This window comes from Coregonus lavaretus (genome assembly GCF_964263955.1).
Source record: "Coregonus lavaretus genome assembly, contig: HAP1_SCAFFOLD_156, whole genome shotgun sequence".
NCBI lineage: Eukaryota > Metazoa > Chordata > Actinopteri > Salmoniformes > Salmonidae > Coregonus > Coregonus lavaretus.
In genome coordinates, this window is record NW_028164304.1 from 858,275 (window position 1) to 878,484 (window position 20,210).

At 47.1% G+C, this 20,210-nt stretch overlaps 1 protein-coding gene across 1 annotated transcript in view; it reads right to left on the minus strand.

Annotated features, from left to right (window-relative positions):
• The window catches only part of LOC311117221 (unconventional myosin-IXAa-like), a 73,168-nt gene that overhangs the window by 28,182 nt on the left and 24,776 nt on the right, over window positions 1-20,210 (minus strand). The window contains exons 8-18 of the mRNA XM_084192197.1: window positions 17,771-17,892; window positions 16,651-16,792; window positions 15,403-15,598; window positions 13,458-13,577; window positions 12,091-12,129; window positions 10,991-11,066; window positions 5,563-5,700; window positions 5,256-5,295; window positions 5,038-5,160; window positions 1,867-2,058; window positions 298-420 (exon numbers count right to left, since the gene is read on the minus strand). Coding sequence (XP_084048323.1) covers window positions 298-420; window positions 1,867-2,058; window positions 5,038-5,160; window positions 5,256-5,295; window positions 5,563-5,700; window positions 10,991-11,066; window positions 12,091-12,129; window positions 13,458-13,577; window positions 15,403-15,598; window positions 16,651-16,792; window positions 17,771-17,892 — 1,311 coding nt within the window. The remainder of the gene's footprint in view (window positions 1-297; window positions 421-1,866; window positions 2,059-5,037; window positions 5,161-5,255; window positions 5,296-5,562; window positions 5,701-10,990; window positions 11,067-12,090; window positions 12,130-13,457; window positions 13,578-15,402; window positions 15,599-16,650; window positions 16,793-17,770; window positions 17,893-20,210) is intronic.

The following is a 20,210-nucleotide window of genomic DNA, read 5'->3' on the forward strand; positions in this document are numbered from 1 at the left end:
CGGCAGTAGGGTGACTAGTACCATGGTTTTAATCTACTGTAGTGACCGGCAGTAGGGTGACTAGTACCATGGTTTTAATCTACTGTAGTGACCGGCAGTAGGGTGACTAGTACCATGGTTTTAATCTACTGTAGTGACAGGCAGTAGGGTGAATAGTACCATGGGTTTAATCTATTGTAGTGACAGGCAGTAGGGTGACTAGTACCATGGTTTTAATCTACTGTAGTGACAGGCAGTAGGGTGACTAGTACCATGGTTTTAATCTATTGTAGTGACAGGCAGTAGGGTGACTAGTACCATGGTTTTGCCAACTTGGTATCCATCGGGCGCAAGGTCCACCTGGCCTAGGTACTGTCTGATGCCCTCTTGGGTGGCACTGGTGCCCTCGGGTAGCAGCACGCGGAAGTGACGGACAAAATCCTGCCAGGCAAGAAGAGGGAAAAGGAGAAACACAAAAAACAACAACGGTTATAATAAATGTAGGAGGCAATTTTCAGAAGTGTGAGTCGGTGGACAGTCCTCAACGGCAACGGTCTCTACTGGTTAACTCTTCTATATGGCACTGTACTGATCACCTGATTGGCTGGGCTTCTCTCACTGAATCTGTCGCAGGCAGCACAAAACACTGCAGCTCCTGAGGATTGGAGCTGTGCATCTCCAAGTGATATCACCAGCCAGTCTCTAAAGGAACATCTCTTAGCTTCACTCTACAGGAGTGACACAGGGACAAGGTCCTGTTCGAGGCACATGTGGTTTTAGGGATAGTCCATGGTGATATTTACAGGGAGGCTAACTAACATCATCAAAAAAATATTCACCATCCCACTCCCCCCCAAACGGAGGCCCGTTGTCTGATGTCAACACAGTTGGCAGTCCGGGAAACCGGTGAAGGCAGTAGGGGTGTGGCTGACTGACTGGGAAACAGATGCTGTGTTTATACAATTACCTCCACAGGACCAAGCGTTTCATTACAGACTATAGAGGCCCTGTTCTCCACACTGATCTCAGGACAGTCTTCAGAAGGGCCGCAGCTCTAATATGTCAGGGGAATTCAGATCAATGAAAACGTCAGTCTGAGGCTAAAACTATCTAGTGTTGTGAGTAAGTTCATGAGCGGCAGAATGAGGTCACGGGCGGGGCATTCCATCTCGTTTCATCGTCAAGGTTGTGTATTACAAACGTTCCATCACAATGGTTTCGCCCAGTGACCTAATGTTTGGCTTCCACAGCTGTAAACACTAGTTCAACGGTTCCTTACAGGACAAGCAATATACGAAAATAAAGGTGACGCTACTTTAAAACTGAAGGATTGGCTAAAAGTACAGTAACGAGCTAGACTCTAGACAATCCATAACATTATTGTGACATCTACTGTACCCAACTAGTCATATTCAAATGACACCTAACTTAAGAGCACTGTCCTAATAGTCCCACAATACTATCATACAAACAACATCAAACTTATGAAGTCTTGGAGACAATATGGCAGCCACTTCAAATCGCTAGTAAATTATTTCTTACACAAACAGATACAGCAGACGCCTTTGTTTTCTCAATGAACAGCACGACATGTTGCATACAACTGATCCCAATCACCAAGCCAACGGAAACACAGAGAAAGAAGTGGAAAGAGGTTACTGAGGAACAGAGGAAATTGCGTCAGGCAGATTAACACTGACTAATGTCTACGATGTGAGTGCTTCCAGGAGAGAAGACAGGCAGATTAACACTGACTAATGTCTACGATGTGAGACAGACTTGTAGATGGGGTAAATATGGGATGAGAGTGTGTGTGCATGTATATATGTATATGTGTGTGTGTGAGAGTTTGCATACGCGTCTGTGCATCTGTCTAAAACGGCTTACCTGGAAGGTGTGCTTGATGCAGTAGCCTGACTGGCGGATGCGCACGGTCTCCAGCATACCTGTGTAGCGTAGCTGCCTGAGTACCAGGCCATCGTTGAAGCGCAGGGGCAGCTTCTCTGCATTGGAACGGATGCATTTGACAAAGTAGGGTTCTGATTGGCCCAGAGTCTCCATCAGCTTATTGAGAGAGGCCTGTGGTAGGACAGATCAGGGGTGTCATCATTAGTCCAAAACGTTTAGCAAAAAAAAACCTGTTTACTCCAAACGGAAAACGTTTCGCTACGAAAACAAGAGTTTCTATTGGACAAATTCAGGTAGGCCCGTCCCTGTTTCGTTTGCTTCCGTTTGGTTCTGTTTGGTTCCTAGTGAATACATCCCAGGTATTGACATCACCAAAAACATATTAAACATCATATAAACATATATACAACCTTTGTGAGACAGAAATAATACACGACACATTGGCTTTGTTGGTTTTATAGCAGGGAGGAGTGGTTTTGTCTGGTGTGAATAATTGTTGTCCTGTCTTTATAACCCTTTTTTACCACATAATAAAAGACGGTCTAGGATAATAGGCTAGCGTGTGGTTAGCTGCTGTAGCATGGAGGGTTGGGGTGAGGAGGGAGACAGGTCCTCCTGGGTTCTCTTCCTCCGGACAACAACAAACAGACACTGGGTAAGGTCCACCTGATGCCATAACATTCCAAAAATGTGTGTGTGTGTGTGTGCACGTGTGAGAGAGAGAGAGAAAGTGAGGGAATGTGTGTGTATGCATGCGTGTGTATGAGAGTGTGTGTATGCATGTGTGTGTATGAGAGTGTGTGTATGTATATGTGTGTATGAGAGTGTGGGTGTGGGAGTGGCTATTTCGGTGGCCAGGAATGCAGTTCCCCCCACTCCGCTCAGAAGATGAAAGCAGTGTATGAGTGTGTATGAGAGTGTGTGTATGTATATGTGTGTATGAGAGTGTGTGTATTTTTTTATTTTATTTAACATTTATTTAACTAGGCAAGTCAGTTAAGAACCAATTCTTATTTACAATGACAGCCTACACCGGCCAAATCCGGACAACGCTGGGCCAATTGTGCGCCACCCTATGGGACTCCCAATCACGGCCGGTTGTGATACAGCCTGGAATCGAACCAGGGGGTCTGTAGTGATGCCTCAAGCACTGAGATGCAGTGCCTTAGACGGCTGCACACACATGTATGCATGTGTGTGTAAGTATATGTGTGTATGCATGTGTGTGTATGAGAGTGTGGGTGTGTGTGTGGCTATTTCGGTGGCCAGGAATGCAGTTCCCCCCACTCCGCTCAGAAGATGAAAGCAATCAGCCACACAACAGGATGTGGGAAGTGATGTCACCACTCCCTGCCTTCTGCCCAGGCTTCCTGCCAGCCAGAGGGGGTTAGAGTACAGCCAGGCTTCCTGCCAGCCAGAGAGGGTTAAAGTACAGGCCAGGGCTGGGGGATAGGGGATTGTTGTTGTGGGGGCGGTCACGCCTCTTTACACTCATACCGCGTCCCAAATGCCCCCCCCCCACTCCCCCCCCCCCCCCACTCCCCACTCCCGGCCCTGGTCAAAACTAGTGCACTATGTAGGGAATGGGGTGCCATTTGGGATTCACCCTCACCCTCTGTGAGCCAAGAGCAATAGAGACAGCCAGGCATGAGTAAAGACACAACAGAGGAGTTAAGAAAGACAAGCTGGTAGGAGGGAGAGATGATTACGGCTGTGATAAAGGGATGATCATAACTGAGATGAGTTGACAACGTCCCCCTCTGTCTCATCAGCCTACTCAGCTGGTCTTAGATAAGCTGGGGACTTCCATCTTTAAGTATCACCTTTATTATATTAAAGACATGCTCCGGAACTTTGGCGACTACTAAGTATTTTTTTTAAACCTAGTTTGAAAGCAACTGTTTTTCTGGAAGGTGTGCTGCGCCATTTTCCCTACATTTTCCCCAACGTGGTCCAGCCCCCTAGCAATTTGAGTTCAACCAATGAGCTTCAGCCCCTCGCCATATGAGAGACAGCTAGCAAGATGCACATGATGAACACACAGCAGGGCGTGTGACCACTACTTTCAGAACTACTGGCTAAAAAGTATAAAAAAGTACTGGAGAATCGCTTTAATTTAAAAATAGGATTTTGGGGTTTTATTCTTCTCTTTTTGACACGGTCAAATCTGCTCAACTGAGCTTAAAATTCATCATCAGGGATCACACTAATTTCCAAAGTGACAGAGAAATGGGAATGTTCTGGGCAAGAGATGTTTTATGAAATAGTTATTTTTTTCCACCCAGACATGATGTCATCGTTGTCTTTTGGGTGGGATTACAAAAAGAAAAAGACGTCACAGGATCAGACAGACAGGCAGACAGACAGGCAGGCAGACAGGCAGGCAGACAGACAGGCAGACAGACAGGCAGACAGACAGGCAGACAGGCAGGCAGAGGGAGGAGGTTGTAAAAATACTTCACAGGCTGGGATCTGACAGTGGGTGGACAGAGCGTGGGCAGACAGACAGACAGACAGACAGACAGACAGACAGACAGACAGACAGACAGGCAGACAGACAGACAGGCAGGCAGAGACAAGCAGACAGACACAGACAGGCAGGCAGGCAGAGACAAGCAGACAGACAGGCAGGCAGAGACAAGCAGACAGACAGGCAGGCAGAGACAAGCAGACAGACAGGCAGGCAGAGGGACAACAGGAGGTTGTAACAGGCAGCTCATGGGACAACACCCTGAGTTCCAGAGAACATCGATACTGTCAGCTGGACTCAGCTGGCAACTTCCAATACACATCCCAGATAAGTGGAGTAGAGTGAAGTTACCCCTAACCACTGATCTGAGGTCAGTTTTGTATTTTATCCCCTGATACACAAGTGTCAAACTCCAGTCCTCGAGGACCGAGGGTCTGCGGGGCGTCGCTCCTCCTTTGCACTCGATTGATCAATTAAGGTCACTGATTAGTTAGGAACTCCCCTCACCATGTTGTCTATGTCTCAATGGTCGTAATTGGACATTAATTGAAAAGATAGAGCAAAAACCAGCAGACACATGGCCCGCCAGGAAATACGTTTGACACCCTCGACCCTAATAGTTAAGGGCATGATTTGGGAGAGATACACTGATCCTAGATCTGTGCCTAAGGGGGACTGACCTGGAACTGAGCGCTGATGCTGGGTGGTTTCTTCTTCTTGTGGAGGTGGAGGAGGGACTTGGTGATGCGGTCGTGCAGCGTCAGGTTGCTGAGGTACTTGAGGGACTTGACATCAAGCAAGTGCTGTGGTAAAAGGGAAGAACACACGACCAGTAAGATCCAGCACTAGTATTATCACTAGAGGTTTAAAGACAAGGTGGCTTAACAAGGTGGCTTACCTTTGGAAGACTGGGCTTTGATTTGTAGTTTTTGTTTCTCCTGGTAAAAGAGAGCAGATGGTTTTAGGGACATAAGAATATCTACATTATGAATATCTACATTGTGTCTTCTCTACCAGGCCAATAAAAGGCTTAAAGAGGAGTGTTGCAGGGGGTTTGAGACAAACAGTCAGTGCCGAGAGTAATTTAAGGAGTGGTGTAGGAGGTTTGAGACAGAAACAGTCAGTGCCGAGAGTAATTTAAGGAGTAGTGGTGGTGGGTGGGTGGGTGGATGACCGGTGTTAAACAAAGATGTTGAGTCACTCACATGAGGATGCCGTGGGCTCTCTCCAGGAGCTTGCTGCTGGTGGAGTTCACAAAGATTCCTCCGTCCTCTTCTGTGTTGGACCCGCTGGATGACAGGCGGCCCTGCCACCCGCCACGCCCATCCCAGCTCACACCCTCCCTGGTTAGGAACACACACAGATCAGTTTCAAAATGATCCACATTTAAAAATATGCCTTTAGGAAATATAGAGATTTAATTTTAGCTGGACAACTAGGAAAAATCTTAAATAAGAAAATGTTTGACCAACATTTGACTGTATTTCATGTCCTGCAGAAAGGGGCTTTTCCATGTTAAGCACCACTACAAATGGGATATGCTATCCTAGCCCTGGGTTCTGCAGTGTAAAGCCTCAGGCCTCAAGGTAAACTCTGGTCATCCCAGTCAAGCGCCTGAACAAACAGCAGGTTTTTCTATCAACACAGCGGCTCGGGTCGGTTAACGGTCAACACCTAAACCCAACACCAAACCTCCCAACACCAAACCTCCCAACACCAAACCTCCCAACACCAAACCTCCCAACACCAAACCCCTTTAGCCCTGATAGTATACTGCATCAGGACTGGGGAGGAGAAGGCTATCCATCATGGATTCCACCCGGCAAGCCATCAGGACTGGGGAGGTGAAGGCTATCCATCATGGATTCCACCCGGCAAGCCATCAGGACTGGGGAGGAGAAGGCGATCCATCATGGATTCCACCCGGCAAGCCATCAGGACTGGGGAGGTGAAGGCTATCCATCATGGATTCCACCCGGCAAGCCATCAGGACCTGGGAGGTGAAGGCTATCCATCATGGATTCCACCCGGCAAGCCATCAGGACCTGGGAGGTGAAGGCTATCCATCATGGATTCCACCCAGCAAGCCATCAGCACTGGGGAGTAGAAGACGATCCATCATGGATTCCACCCGGCAAGCCATCAGGACTGGGGAGGAGAAGGCTATCCATCATGGATTCCACCCAGCAAGCCATCAGGACTGGGGAGGAGAAGGCTATCCATCATGGATTCCACCCAGCAAGCCATCAGGACCTGGGAGGTGAAGGCTATCCATCATGGATTCCACCTGGCAAGCCATCAGGACCTGGGAGGAGAAGGCGATCCATCATGGATTCCACCCGGCAAGCCATCAGGACTGGGGAGGAGAAAGCTATCCATCATGGATTCCACCTGGCAAGCCATCAGGACTGGGGAGGAGAAGGCTATCCATCATGGATTCCACCCGGCAAGCCATCAGGACTGGGGAGGAGAAGGCTATCCATCATGGATTCCACCCAGCAAGCCATCAGGACTTGGGAGGAGAAGGCGATCCATCATGGATTCCACCCAGCTAGCCATCGTAGCAGCCGGGGAGGGAGGTTTGTTTTCACACTCTGACTCATAATGATTTATACGGCACTTCCTACTGTGTCTGTGGCCACACACAGCGACACGTTAAACACGGTATCCACGTGGGAGTACACATAGAACATATAGAATGTTACTAATGGGGGGGCTCCGTCTTTCCTACAAGCGGGACGGGGTCAGAGGTTAGACACGGGTCCATGGGGAGGCGTCATGGGTGACAAGTGCAAGACAAGGCAAACAGGTGAAGACTTACAGCAAGCCATTCGTCTTCGGATTGTACTTTTTGATGTTGGCACCCAAACTAAAATGGTTACTCATTGTCTTAGGGTTTTATTGGTATAAAAAACAATAAACACCAAAGTATTTATTTGCCCAAGAAGAGGCAGTCATAGTAAAACAACACTGAGGTCTCAAAGTGTTTTGTTTTCACGACCCAATCTAGGATCCCATGGTTTTTGCAATATTTTCTTTTGTGGTTAAACCGATGGGGAAAAAACATGGCTTACATTTCAAACATATTTTGCTCTGTTTTGTGCATTCACAGCCAAGAATAGTTTGGACAGTGGAGACAGGTTGAAAATAGACTCTGGGCGTAAATGGCTGCGTCTCTTGGTTTTGTCTTAGCTAGACCTGTTTAGATTTCTCTCCATAGAGGTCATGGAAGAGACCCTAAAGACCTACTTTAGCCAAGCTACAGGAAGTAATCAGGTCCAAGATTCATATAAAGAACAGAGTAAATCCCGAACCCAAGTGGTGAGATATATTTACAATTTAAACAGGCCTCCCAATAAGTTTGGATGATTTAAACTGGAGACCTATAACTCCGTTGCCTAGGGAATGTAAATTATATCACTAAAGCAATATAAACAAAATGCCCTGGTGGAAATAAATTAGGTTTCCTCCCAGACCACATTTGAGACTAATCCTATAAATATGAAAATGAGTAAGAAATGTTTCATTTCTGAAATATGGAGACTTGTCCCTTTAAAACAATGTTACTCTAATGCTGTGTATGCCACAAGGAGGAATGGCTACAGAATATGTTTGTTTTCAGAGTACACCTCTGGATCCCAGACAGTACTGTACTGTCCACTGTAGCGTTCATCTGAGAAGACCCCTGCCGAGAGCCAGTATTTATCCGTCCCTGGGTCGTCTCCTGAAACACATAACTCTGACCTGACATCACGCAGGAAGCAGCTGCATGTGGGCTTTAGCACTAACTTAGTAACCATGAGTCTCTGTGTGTGTGTGTGTGTGTCTGTCTGTGTGTGTCTCCTCCTAAAATCACATTAAGAGGACTTTAACAGTCCAAGACTTGACTCCTTGTAACAAAAGCACTGTTGTAAGGGTGGTCTTTTGCCACTTGCTGTGTACGGGGGCAGTAATGTCATGCTATGGGGTTAATTATGGATTATGGGAGTCTAGGAGGCAGTGGAGGGTGTTATGGGGTTAATTATGGGGTATGGGACTCTAGAGGGCAGTGGAGGGTGTTATGGGGTTAATTAGGGGGTATGGGGTTCTAGGAGGCAGTGGAGGGTGTTATGGGGTTAATTATGGGGTATGGGACTCTAGAGGGCAGTGGAGGGTGTTATGGGGTTAATTAGGGGTATGGGGCTCTAGGGGGCAGTGGAGGGTGTTATGGGGTTAATTAGGGGGTATGGGGCTCTAGGGGGCAGTGGAGGGTGTTATGGGGTTAATTAGGGGGTATGGGGCTCTAGGGGCAGTGGAGGGTGTTATGGGGTTAATTAGGGGGTATGGGGCTCTAGAGGGCAGTGGAGGGTGTTATGGGGTTAATTAGGGGGTATGGGGCTCTAGGGGGCAGTGGAGGGTGTTATGGGGTTAATTAGGGGGTATGGGGCTCTAGGGGCAGTGGAGGGTGTTATGGGGTTAATTAGGGGGTATGGGGCTCTAGGGGGCAGTGGAGGGTGTTATGGGGTTAATTAGGGGGTATGGGGCTCTAGGGGCAGTGGAGGGTGTTATGGGGTTAATTAGGGGGTATGGGGTTCTAGAGGGCAGTGGAGGGTGTTATGGGGTTAATTAGGGGGTATGGGGTTCTAGGGGACAGTGGAGGGTGTTATGGGGTTAATTAGGGGGTATGGGGCTCTAGGGGACAGTGGAGGGTGTTATGGGGTTAATTAGGGGGTATGGGGCTCTAGGGGGCAGTGGAGGGTGTTATGGGGTTAATTAGGGGGTATGGGGTTCTAGGGGGCAGTGGAGGGTGTTATGGGGTTAATTAGGGGGTATGGGGTTCTAGGGGGCAGTGGAGGGTGTTATGGGGTTAATTAGGGGGTATGGGGCTCTAGAGGGCAGTGGAGGGTGTTATGGGGTTAATTAGGGGGTATGGGGTTCTAGGGGGCAGTGGAGGGTGTTATGGGGTTAATTAGGGGGTATGGGGCTCTAGAGGGCAGTGGAGGGTGTTATGGGGTTAATTAGGGGGTATGGGGCTCTAGGGGACAGTGGAGGGTGTTATGGGGTTAATTAGGGGGTATGGGGCTCTAGGAGGCAGTGGAGGATGCTATGGGGTTAATTATGGGGTATGGGACTCTAGGAGGCAGTGGAGGATGCTATGGGGTTAATTAGGGGGTATGGGGCTCTAGGGGGCAGTGGAGGGTGTTATGGGGTTAATTAGGGGGTATGGGACTCTAGGAGGCAGTGGAGGATGCTATGGGGTTAATTAGGGGGTATGGGGCTCTAGGGGGCAGTGGAGGGTGTTATGGGGTTAATTAGGGGGTATGGGGCTCTAGGGGCAGTGGAGGGTGTTATGGGGTTAATTAGGGGGTATGGGGCTCTAGGGGCAGTGGAGGGTGTTATGGGGTTAATTAGGGGGTATGGGGCTCTAGGGGCAGTGGAGGGTGTTATGGGGTTAATTAGGGGGTATGGGGCTCTAGGGGCAGTGGAGGGTGTTATGGGGTTAATTAGGGGGTATGGGGTTCTAGGGGGCAGTGGAGGGTGTTATGGGGTTAATTAGGGGGTATGGGACTCTAGGAGGCAGTGGAGGGTGTTATGGGGTATGGGGCTCTAGGGGCAGTGGAGGGTGTTATGGGGTTAATTAGGGGGTATGGGACTCTAGGGGCAGTGGAGGGTGTTATGGGGTTAATTAGGGGGTATGGGGCTCTAGGGGCAGTGGAGGGTGTTATGGGGTTAATTAGGGGGTATGGGGCTCTAGGGGCAGTGGAGGGTGTTATGGGGTTAATTAGGGGGTATGGGGCTCTAGGAGGCAGTGGAGGGTGTTATGGGGTTAATTAGGGGTATGGGGCTCTAGGGGGCAGTGGAGGGTGTTATGGGGTTAATTAGGGGGTATGGGGTTCTAGGGGGCAGTGGAGGGTGCTATGGGGTTAATTAGGGGGTATGGGGTTCTAGAGGGCAGTGGAGGGTGTTATGGGGTTAATTAGGGGGTATGGGGTTCTAGGGGCAGTGGAGGGTGTTATGGGGTTAATTAGGGGGTATGGGGTTCTAGGGGCAGTGGAGGGTGTTATGGGGTTAATTAGGGGTATGGGGTTCTAGGGGGCAGTGGAGGGTGTTATGGGGTTAATTAGGGGGTATGGGGCTCTAGAGGGCAGTGGAGGGTGTAAAGTGCGTCAGTGCACAGTCATTATTCATTCTTGTAAAGCTTTGTCAGCCTTTTCTCCAACCCTTTGCAGAACAACCCTCCTCTTCTGTACTAGGGAGCGTCATTGCCCTGGACAACCCTCCTCTTCTGTACTAGAGAGCGTCATTGCCCTGGACAACCCTCCTCTTCTGTACTAGAGAGCGTCATTGCCCTGGACAACCCTCCTCTTCTGTACTAGAGAGCGTCATTGCCCTGGACACTCCGGAGTGTAGATAAGCAAAAGAAATCCCAATCAAAATCATCAACATTTTAGTCATTTAGCAAACGCTCTTATCCAGAGTGTCTTACAGGAGCAATCAGGGTTAAGTGCCTTGCTCAAGGGCACATCAACAGATTTTTCACCTAGTTGGCTCAGGGATTCAAACCATTCATTTTTCGGTTACTGGTCCAATGTTGCTAACCGCTGGGCTACACCATATCTCAGCATACACCTTACAGTACACAGGTGGTCTTACCGTGGAGATTTCTCGTTGAGCGTGTTGCTGCCCTGCAGGTCCGACAGCGGTGTGTGTAGACTCTTCCTGACCACACCTGAGCCGGGAGAGACAGGGGAGGAGGAGGAGGACACAACCAGGTGAGAGGACACGCACAGATGGACCAGGCCAAACCCAGACCAATGTTAGACCACCTCAGACACCAGGACAATACCAGTTCCAATCCAGTGGACAAAACTGGGCTGTTTCTGGTGGTAATGATGTCATTTCAACCAGTTTTGCCCGCTGGAAAATGTAATCCAAATGTCTGATTTAATCGGGTTAAGTTTGTGTGCTGTTGTTAGCGTGATTGTGAGAATTACGGAAGTCTGGAAGATCCATTTTGGAAGTGTTACTCAGTTTAGTTTGGACTAATGATTAACAAGGGTTTTAGTTCACTGTATGGACAGACACTGTTAAAGACACAGTTATTGGAAACATGCCTTTTATAATTGGGAAGGTCCAACACTAAGAACCACGATTCTAACTCCCCAGAAACCAAATGTTTATATAAACCCATGATTCATGAATCATCCTGATATTCCAAGAAACATCTATTTTCTCGGAAGATGATATTCTATGAAGAATTGTATGATGATATACATGAAGACCTAGAGGAGAATCTATAACTTTGTGGTCAAAAATCTATTTATGCAAAATATAATTGAGCTGAATTGTTGCATTTAAAAGAACAATGGGTGCTTCTGGATTTTAAATGAACCATTGTAGCTCTGAAGCCAAAATATACATACACTCAATTCAGAGGCACCTATTTGAGTGAGATATTTGTTGGCCTCCAATTGGAGAAAGCAAACCGGTTTGGTCAGGAAAGCATTTTTCAATATCTCCAATGGCTGTGTTTTTGGCAGCAGTGAGGTTTCCCTCAATCTGATTGGCTTATGACAGTTGGCAGAGGAGATGATGTAATCCATACACCAACATTCCATCTTAAAGTCGTGAAACCTCTTCCAATCAGACACAGTGAGAGAAAACAGAGCATCTAGAAAGCATGCCATCAGGGATTTGAAGTGAACTACAGTCTAGCGACTCATTTCAGACTGGTTCAAGGCTGTATGCTATACCGTTTTCAGTATCATCAGTATTTTCTGCTATATCCGGCGCTGTCGAAGGGTCAAAAAGAGAAGAAAAAAACTGAACAGTTGGGTACAAGCTCTTAAAAACTGTGCTTGGTGTGGACTTGATGTTGAAAAACCCTGAAGAATGTGTTATTTTTTTCTAGAACACTAGAAGAGTGATATTACTGGTGTCTGTGTGAATAGCTTAGCTAGATTTACATGAGGGAGACATGGTGGGAAAGGTGGAAACCCCTCCAACCCAACCCCCATCCCCTACATGGAAACCCCTCCAACCCAACCCCCATCCCCTACATGGAAACCATACCCTTCCAGATCGTCCCCTAGACCCTACCTGTGGGTAGATCTGAGATGATTGGAATATGGTAATAGGATAAGGATAAGCAATAAACAATATGGTAATAGCACAACCATGCCCTCTGATTGGCTGGATGGAGTTCTCTATATTTCTTACACCTGCCAAATCCTTTCAGATCTAAAAACATGCATAGCGGGGAGGCTAGAGGGCGAATTGGGATTGGTTGTAGATCTAAACATCCCCTATTCCTCCACCACCACCCCAAATGAGTGCCTTCATGTGGAGGTGTGTGTGTTTTGTAGGGGGGGGGGGGGGGGGGTGCAGACTAGTGACATGGTGGACCAGTGAGATGACCCCTGATCTACGCCCCCTGCCCCATAGCAGGTACCAGGGCAGGGTAACAGGCCAGGGCCACCAGGGCAACATGGTGACAACACTGCATGTGTCTATGATGGTGATGGTGATAGTGGTGCTACTGTGCATTACCCCAGACCACAGTGTGGATTAAAGGAGGTTAGAGTGCCTGTCACCATGCTAACAGGACCGTTCAGTGCTGGGTCGCACCCACAATCACAGAGTTAGTGAGAAGGGGGGGGGGGGGGGAGAGACTAGCATAGGCACATACTAGATCACATGCAACACTGGCTGTTAAGACACATACAGGTACATGCAGAGATTGGGGGAGGGGGAGAGGTGTAGAGGGAGAGGAGACCAACAAGCATCTAATTTAAAGGAAGGATGAATAGAAACATTATGCCTTCTTGGTTCACCTAGTAAACATCTAGACAAAACGTACAGGTGGATGACTAATGCTCTGGAACTAAACTACAGAGTTTAATGTAGAGTTAACAAGAGATCTTGGGGTTTTAAATTGGTCCCCCCCCCCCCCACAAAAATGATATCTAAAGAACGTTATAATTCAACTCGATCACAATGTTTATTTACAAAAAAAAAGGGTGTCTGGTCTGATGCTGTTGGTCTGCCTCACCCCTACGGTTTCCCCTCACCGTTGCATGAAAGTGAGGAGAGAGGGGTATTGTGGGAAATGCAGTCTTACTGTACTTCTCCTCTTTGCACCTCTGCAGGATCTCTAAACTTCTCTGATGCACAGGGTGATGCAGAAAGCTAAAACTATCCACACTGCACAAAACTGCACAGGGAGCAGCGGCATCATGCCCTTTGGGAAGCAAAACAAACCAGAAGGAAACAAAAACAAAAGAAGAACAAAGTGAGAGAAAAGACAAATTAGACAGAGGAAGAGTGAAGAGCAGCAGACTATGAGAGAGACACCTGCCAGACGTTCAGGAGAGAGGATGTACACTACATTCAAACTGCAGCCGGAGTCAGAGGTGGGATCCGTTGTGGTTCTACCAGTGTGAGTTTGACTTAACGGTAACAGAGTTAACCCGCAGGCTATTTCCCCTCCTTCACACGTCGTCAGCTTTAGGAGATCGTGACGTCGCCAGTGATCCGTTTTCAAATTCATAACTCCATGTCCCTTTGACAGTGTTACGTTTAAATTTGGCGTGAGCACATTTCTGAATGCGTAATCAAGAATTTGAACATTGAGTCAGTTATCTGACACACATTTCCGTCAATTGGTATTGGGCCCCAGCAGTTGGTATTGATGCTCACACATAAGGAAATGAATCAATGTCTTTACTGCTTTGTCAGCATGGAAGTGAGAAGCTATACTATGTGAAAGTGTGTTTAGGAATCATAAAGGCTATAGTTGTCTATCTAGGAGTGTACAGTGCATAAAGCTGAATCACAATGTCAATGTGTCTATGTTCAGTGCAGGGAGACAAGAGGTAGCAGCAGTGTAGACTGAAGGGTTGAGGGACAGAAGGCACCACTGTAGACTAAAGGGTTGAGGGACAAGGGTTGAGGGACAGAAGGCACCACTGTAGACTAAAGGGTTGAGGGACAGAAGGCACCACTGTAGACTAAAGGGTTGAGGGACAGAAGGCACCACTGTAGACTAAAGGGTTGAGGGACAGAAGGCACCACTGTAGACTAAAGGGTTGAGGGATAGAAGGCAGCAGTGTAGACTAAAGGGTTGACAGATAGAAGGCAGTCATATAGAGCGGAAGCTAACAGAGATAGCTACTGAATGCATGACAGCACTAGCAGCACTAGGCACACACACTATAGTATCCAAACATACAGGGAGGTATGGGACACAGTCTGGGCCCTGGCTGCACTGGGGTCCACACACACACTATAGTATACAAACATACAGGGAGGTATGGGACACAGTCTGGGCCCTGGCTGCACTGGGGTCCACACACACACTACAGTATACAAACATAGACGGAGGTATGGGACACAACCGTATAGCTACATCATTTCTGTATGCCTAATGACTGGTGTACTTGAATTAAAGGGACATTTCAAAATGTTTCAACTTCATATTCATCATCTCCAGCACCACCTCAACATCAATGTATGTGTAAATGGTGCGTTCTGTGTTGCCTACTAATGCATGATTGAAAATAACATCAACCAATTAGTAGACGATTAGTATGCAATGCCTACTCATAATTGGTTAAAATCACGATGCACAGCAATGATGTCATTGAAAACACTTATCTCCCTCTAAATGTTGTCCATGAGAGGAGGGGTAATGCGCCATTTTCACATATGTTGATGTTTGGGTAGTGCTGGAGATGATGAATATGAAGTTGATTTTTTTTTTATGTTCCTTTAAATGAGCCTAAAGGGGGGAAAGGACTCAGGAGCCTAAAGGGGGAAAAGGACTCAGGAGCCTAAAGGGGGAAAAGGACTCAGGAGCCTAAAGGGGGAAAAGGACTCAGGAGCCTAAAGGGGGAAAAGGACTCAGGAGCCTAAAGGGGGAAAAGGACTCAGGAGCCTAAAGGGGGAAAAGGACTCAGGAGCCTAAAGGGGGAAAAGGACTCAGGAGCCTAAAGGGGAAAAGGACTCAGGAGCCTAAAGGGGGAAAAGGACTCAGGAAAAAAGTCTACAGTGTGCAGCACACTCACCACTCTTCCTGTGTACGTGTCTCTTCCCAGCCTCCCTGAAGGCCACCATGGCCCTGAAGTAAGCTCTGAGGACGGCCCAGCGGAAGGTGGCTGGGGGGTCGATGCCCATCAGGCCACAGATGAAGGCGTTCTTACTGCTCTTCAGCAGGGCCACGATGTCCGGACGCATGTGGTCCGTATTCTTCTCCCGGAAGTCCTGTGTGGGAATACGTGAGTGTGTGAGAGAGAGAGAGACAGAGATAAAAAGAGTGTGTGTGTGTGTGTGAGAGAGTGTGAGAGTGAGAGTGAGTGAGAGAGAGAGAGAGAGAGAGAGAGAGAGAGAGAGAGAGAGAGAGAGAGAGAGAGAGAGAGAGAGAGAGAGAGAGAGAGAGAGAGAGAGAGAGAGAGAGAGAGAGAGAGAGAGAGAGAGAGAGAGAGAGAGAGAGAGAGAGAGAGAGAGAGAGAGAGAGAGAGAGAGAGAGAGAGAGAGAGAGAGAGAGAGATGGCAGAAGAACTCCTGAGGTTTCCAAAACCATGTCACTAAAGAAGCCGTGTAATAGAGGATGCACTCAGTTTGAACTGGATTGCAACACCGCTAATTAAAACCTTTCTTAATGCTCCTCTCCGCAGTGTAATTATATTGATTGATGCCTCATATATTGCCAATGTGGTTCCAACCAAGCTGTGAAGTGTTACTTGGACTCTGTTCCATCCAAAAACAACAATAGTAAATACCATGGAAATTAACAGGTTATTCAAGAGAGAATGAAGCGTTTGTTGTTCGCAGGAGACGAGGTAGAAACAAGTTTAGCTAAAGACGACTGTCCAGACCTGCACAGTGTGTGAAATATTCCTGGTTGCCAAGTCTGAGGTCTGGGTTATAGGACTCTGCAGCAGGGAACCGGGCCAAGAGAGTGATGAAGAAATCCCCCTGTACAGGTATGTGTAAGTCTTCACAGCCCATTACTGGGTGTGTGTGTCTGTGCCTGTCAGCTACAGTAGACTATATGTCCAAATGCATGAAACACCTTGCCTGATTTGAACTACAACCTCCCACCCAAAAGAAAAACACTACCACAGAGATATGAGATGACCCCTATAACCTTAACACTACCGTGCTAACCTGAACCATGCTGGCTCTGATATGATTCCTGCCAAAGTAAACAGTAGTTGGTCCTACAGACATTTCCATTCAATGGAATGATTTAAGCTAGGACGCTATGACACAAACATGAAGCTCTCGTTGAACCCAGACAGGCAGACACTGACCTTGACCCCGTATTTGACCTTGCCGGCGTAGTGGCGGATGATGAAGGCGGGCTCCATGACGGCGGGGAACTCGATGTAGCCGTTGCCCTCATGCTGACGCTTGAACTTGTCCAGCAGAGTCTGGTTAGAGGCCTGGGGGAAGCTGGGAGAAGGATGACGGGGGGAGGGGGGGGGGGGCGGGGGGGGGGGGGGGTGATGTCATCATGTCTCAGAGAGGATCACAACACAGAAACACAGACGGACACAGACAGAAACACAGACGGACACAGACAGACACCTATTCATCCCGCTCTCCTCTTCTAGCCCCTACAGAATAATGATTCTGATTATATAGTAGCACAAAGAGTTATGGGTGGTTCCAACTTCCACAACTCCTCCTTGGAATCTTCATCCATAGAACGAAGTCACCCATGAACACTGATGTAAGGTCAGTTTTATATTTCCCCTCTAATGGCTAAGGCAAGGATTAATGGAGGGTGAGCTGATCCTAGATTTACACCTAAGAGTCAAACTCTCCCCATAGAGAGAAGGTGGTTGGGCCAGAGGAGGACGATAAACTCCTGCTTTCTCTCAAGCCTTTAGAGACGCTGCACAGCAGTTCCCCTGTCAGAAGTGCTCACAGTAAACCAACAGCTTACAGGAAGAGGAGAGGAAGAGTGGGTCAGGGGGAGGCTAAGGGGAACTTGAGCTATGACAAACACAGAGCGCCAGGGACTCGATTTCCAGGTATTTCAAGTGGGAGGAATTCGGTGCGTCAGTGTCCAAATCAAGAAGGAGCGTTTAGTTACAACACATGGAGCGGGAATGATGAGGACGTTGTACTGAAACAGCCATGCTCATGAATGAATTAAAACATGCTTATTAAAACTGTCTGTTATCAGAAGAGGACTGTTTGGATATCAGGTTGTGTATATTTTAAGACTTCATAGAGTATGCAGTATGATGCGACCTGAATATCTCCCGTTACAGAGTATCACTGTTCTCCACTATAACATTATCCTAGTCACAGTCACTTCCTTGCCAGTCTTACGGAGTGGAATCATGCATCGTATTTTGACCCAGGTCTGACAGAGCAAGAGGGAATCTGAAAGAGAGAGCGAGAGAGGTCTGATGGACTCACTTGGACTCTTCATCCAGCAGGTGGAGCAGCGCTGTGGGTTTCTTGCTGATGAGGTTGATGCAGCCTGTGTTGTCGACGTAGTCAATGTTGTGCCAGCTGATGCCCTCCGCCCTGTACTCCTCCTATACAAACAAATCAAATCACATTTTATTTGTCACATGCGCCGAATACAACAGGTGTAGACCTTAGCGTGAAATGCTTACTTACAATCCCTTAACCAACAATGCAGTTTTAAGAAAATAGAGTTAAGAAAATATTTACTAAATAAACTACAGTAAAAAATAAAAAATAATAAAACGTAACACCATAAAATAACAATAACGAGGCTATTTACAGGGGGTACCGGTACCGAGTCAATGTGCGGGGGTACAGGTTAGTCGAGGTAATTTGTACATGTAGGTAGGGGTAAAGTTACTATGCATAGATAACAAACAAAAGGGGAGGTGTCAATGCAAATAGTCCGGGTGGCTATTTGATTAATTAATTGAACGCTGAGCTGTAGTCAATGAACAGCATTCTCACATAGGTGTTCCTTTTTGTCCAGGTGGGAAAGGGCAGTGTGGAGTGCGATTGAGATTACGTCGTCTGTGGATCTGTTGGGGGCGGTATGCGAATTGGAGTAGGTCTAGGGTTTCCAGGATGAACAAACAACAGAAACATGAAGATGTGATCTTACTATTAATGTACAATGCTATGGTTCAACACTCAAAGTAAGTATAGTAAGAATCATATCAATTTGTACCAAATACCACTGAGCCCCATAACATTGTATGGGACCTCCCTTTTCTCTTATATGCTGTTCTACAGAGGTTTGGGTTGTCTGCAACAACTGCAAAGTCAGAAAACTATGCATATGATGGTGGAGTAAGGGAAACTGATTGCCCTGACAAACATCAATCACATAACCGTCATTCACAGCCCACACATCACACATTTCATCCAAAGGACAGGTTAAAAAACATGTACTTGTACACTAACTGTGTGGTGTTTCTTCACACTTGGCACTGGAGGTTGGTGGCACCTTAATTGGGGAGGACGGGCTCTTGGTAACGTCTGGAGCCGAATTGGTGGAACGGTATCAAATACATCGAAACACATGGTTTCTATTTGTTTGATGCCATTCCATTTGCTCCGTCCCAGCCATTATTATGGGCCGTCCTCCCCTCAGAAGCCTCCACTGACCCTTGACACTGGGCCTGAACAAACAAAACAACAGTGTTCCAGTAGTAGTGTTGCTTTCCTGTTGCGCTACAACACAGCACAACCTTTCCCTGTGCTGAGCTGTGCTGGGCTGGGCTGGGCTGGGCTGGGCTGGGCTGAGCCTGCCTGGACCACTTTGCGGTTTAATAATGTGAAAAGCATTCTTAGCATTTTGCAGTGTTTTTCCCCTCCTGCACGTCGTCTCCTTGACTCGCTGGGAAAAAGAACGGCGCAATAAAGGACTATAATCCCAGCGAGGGTTTAATCAAATCAATCTCCTTCACCCTCCTTTTCCCCCCCTCCTTTCTTTTAGCCAAAAGTCACACAAGTCAGCTGAACAAACCAGTTAATCTGTTATCCCACTGTCCTCGCAAATAAGGACTGGGAAATACGAGAACAAACCTCATTGGTGCACTGCATGGGCACAAAAACAATAACCTAATACGGTGGTTTATGATCCCCGTCTGTAGAAGAATGGAATGAACCAACGGTCCAGTCCTTCAATGCTAGGCTCAAATGAAAATATTTGCCCGCCATGAATATTGTACTTGGTACAAGCTGACAGTGTTCATGGTTAGAATTTGGGAAGGGTGACCTGATCCTAGATCTGTGACTAAAAGGGAGCATATACACTACCAGTCAAAAGTTTGGACACACCTACTAATTCAAGGGTTTTTCTTTATTTGTAAACATTTTTACATTGTAGAATAATAGTGAAGACATCAAAAAAATTAAATAACACATATGGAATCATGTTGTAACCAAAAAAAGTGTTAAACAATCTAAATATATTTTATATTTGAGATTCTTCAAATAGCCACCCTTTGCCTTGATGACAGCTTTGCACACTCTTGGCATTTGGGAAGGGTGACCTGATCCTAGATCTGTGACTAAAAGGGACCACATATATGTATTGTGTTTACACCACAAACGCTGTACAAGGTTCTATAAAATGTAGTGGATATTTCAGATATGGTAGGCTCAGGCTGATGTGTCACAATGCCATAGTGCATACAGCATCTGCTATGTTTGTCTGTTAACCTCGGTCTCTATTGTGGACCGTCTTAAATCTGCTGTTTGTCTGTTAACCTCGGTCTCTATTGTGGACCGTCTTAAATCTGCTGTTTGTCTGTTAACCTCGGTCTCTATTGTGGACCGTCTTAAATCTGCTGTTTGTCTGTTAACCTCGGTCTCTATTGTGGACCGTCTTAAATCTGCTGTTTGTCTGTTAACTTCGGTC